The sequence below is a fragment of the Aplysia californica genome, unplaced genomic scaffold (assembly GCF_000002075.1).
Source record: "Aplysia californica isolate F4 #8 unplaced genomic scaffold, AplCal3.0 scaffold00061, whole genome shotgun sequence".
Classification (NCBI taxonomy): Eukaryota; Metazoa; Mollusca; class Gastropoda; order Aplysiida; family Aplysiidae; genus Aplysia; species Aplysia californica.
This window is the reverse complement of record NW_004797331.1, coordinates 122,628-123,813: the sequence shown is the minus strand read 5'-3', so window position 1 is coordinate 123,813 and position 1,186 is coordinate 122,628. Positions and strand designations below refer to the sequence as shown.

Genomic DNA, 1,186 nt, shown 5'->3' with positions numbered 1-1,186 from the left:
TACTACTACTACTACTACTACTACTACTACTACTACTACTACTACTACTACTAATAATAATAATAATAATAGCGTATATTTACGCTCTACAGCATTCTCTATGCGCTTTACAACAATTATTACTCCAGCAGACCATAGAACACTCAGAAACATTCTCGTCTTCCCGTGAATCATACAGTGCAGGCGATGAAAACTGATTTGGGAAAACAGGAACGTAGTTCCGGAAGACACTTGGAATTTCATGATCGAGAGTGTAGAATTCCCCGACCCGAATATAACAGAGAGTGATATGAATGTGACTGAAAATAAAGTGCGCTCTAACTAATTCTGTAATGGTGGATAAAACGTTTTAAAACTGACATGATTTGATCAGATCTAGATAGTATTGCTCTGAAGATTTAAAAACTTGGTAAACTAATATCTTGTTTGAAAAAAAAAAAAGGTAATTTATTGTCTTTTTCGTCTCTCTTTGTACATTCGTCCAGGCAAAATTTCATAATATTTTTGCCTTGGAAAGGGAAAAGAAAACAAGTAATGATTTTTCTCTTTTGTTTGTCTTTTCTTATACATGCATGTAGTACTATGTTATGTAACCATTATTTTTTGTCTCAGTACGTCAAGCAGCTGCAAAACAAAGAAAGTATTAGATTGGAACCCACAGGGTAAAAGATCAAGGGGAAGACCACGTGGAACCTGAAGGAGAGTCACGGAAATTGATGTACAGAAAAGTGGGAAGACATGGAGTGACATCAAGCGACTAGCCCATGATAGGGGAAGGTGGAGAGTGTTTGCTCGTGGCCTATATCCTGATCCAGGGTGAAAAAAGGCAATGATGATGATGATGATGATGATGATGATGATGATGATGATGATGATGATGATATTTTGTCTGGAAAAATAAGTTTTTCAGCTTGTTTCTCTTTTCTTTTTTGTGTTTATTTCCCTCTGCGTGTCCCAGACTGCAATACGAACTTCTAGAACAATATTCTGGGCATGATGCCATCCACTTCCTGTCGAAGCTGGACTGGTCCAAACAGAGCGTACAGGAAAGCTTCCAGAAGGATGTGGAAGAAGCCAAAATCACAAATATCTGTCGCGATAGTGGAAAACACATATCGGTAATGTATGATGTTTATGTGTGTCTATATATATGTGTGTGTGCGTGTGTGTGTGTGTGTGTGTGTGT

General features: G+C 37.6%; 1 protein-coding gene and 1 long non-coding RNA gene across 2 annotated transcripts in view; both read left to right on the top strand.

The window, feature by feature from the left end:
• The window catches only part of LOC106011129 (DBH-like monooxygenase protein 1 homolog), a 20,457-nt gene extending 20,267 nt beyond the window's left edge, over nt 1-190 (top strand). The window contains exon 9 of the mRNA XM_035968477.1: nt 179-190. Within this exon, the coding sequence (XP_035824370.1) occupies nt 179-190 (12 nt within the window). The remainder of the gene's footprint in view (nt 1-178) is intronic.
• A 739-nt stretch (nt 191-929) lies between these two features.
• Nucleotides 930-1,186, top strand: part of LOC118477307 — a 1,738-nt gene continuing 1,481 nt past the window's right edge. Inside the window, exon 1 of the long non-coding RNA XR_004858279.1 lies at nt 930-1,118. This is a non-coding gene — a long non-coding RNA (uncharacterized LOC118477307). The remainder of the gene's footprint in view (nt 1,119-1,186) is intronic.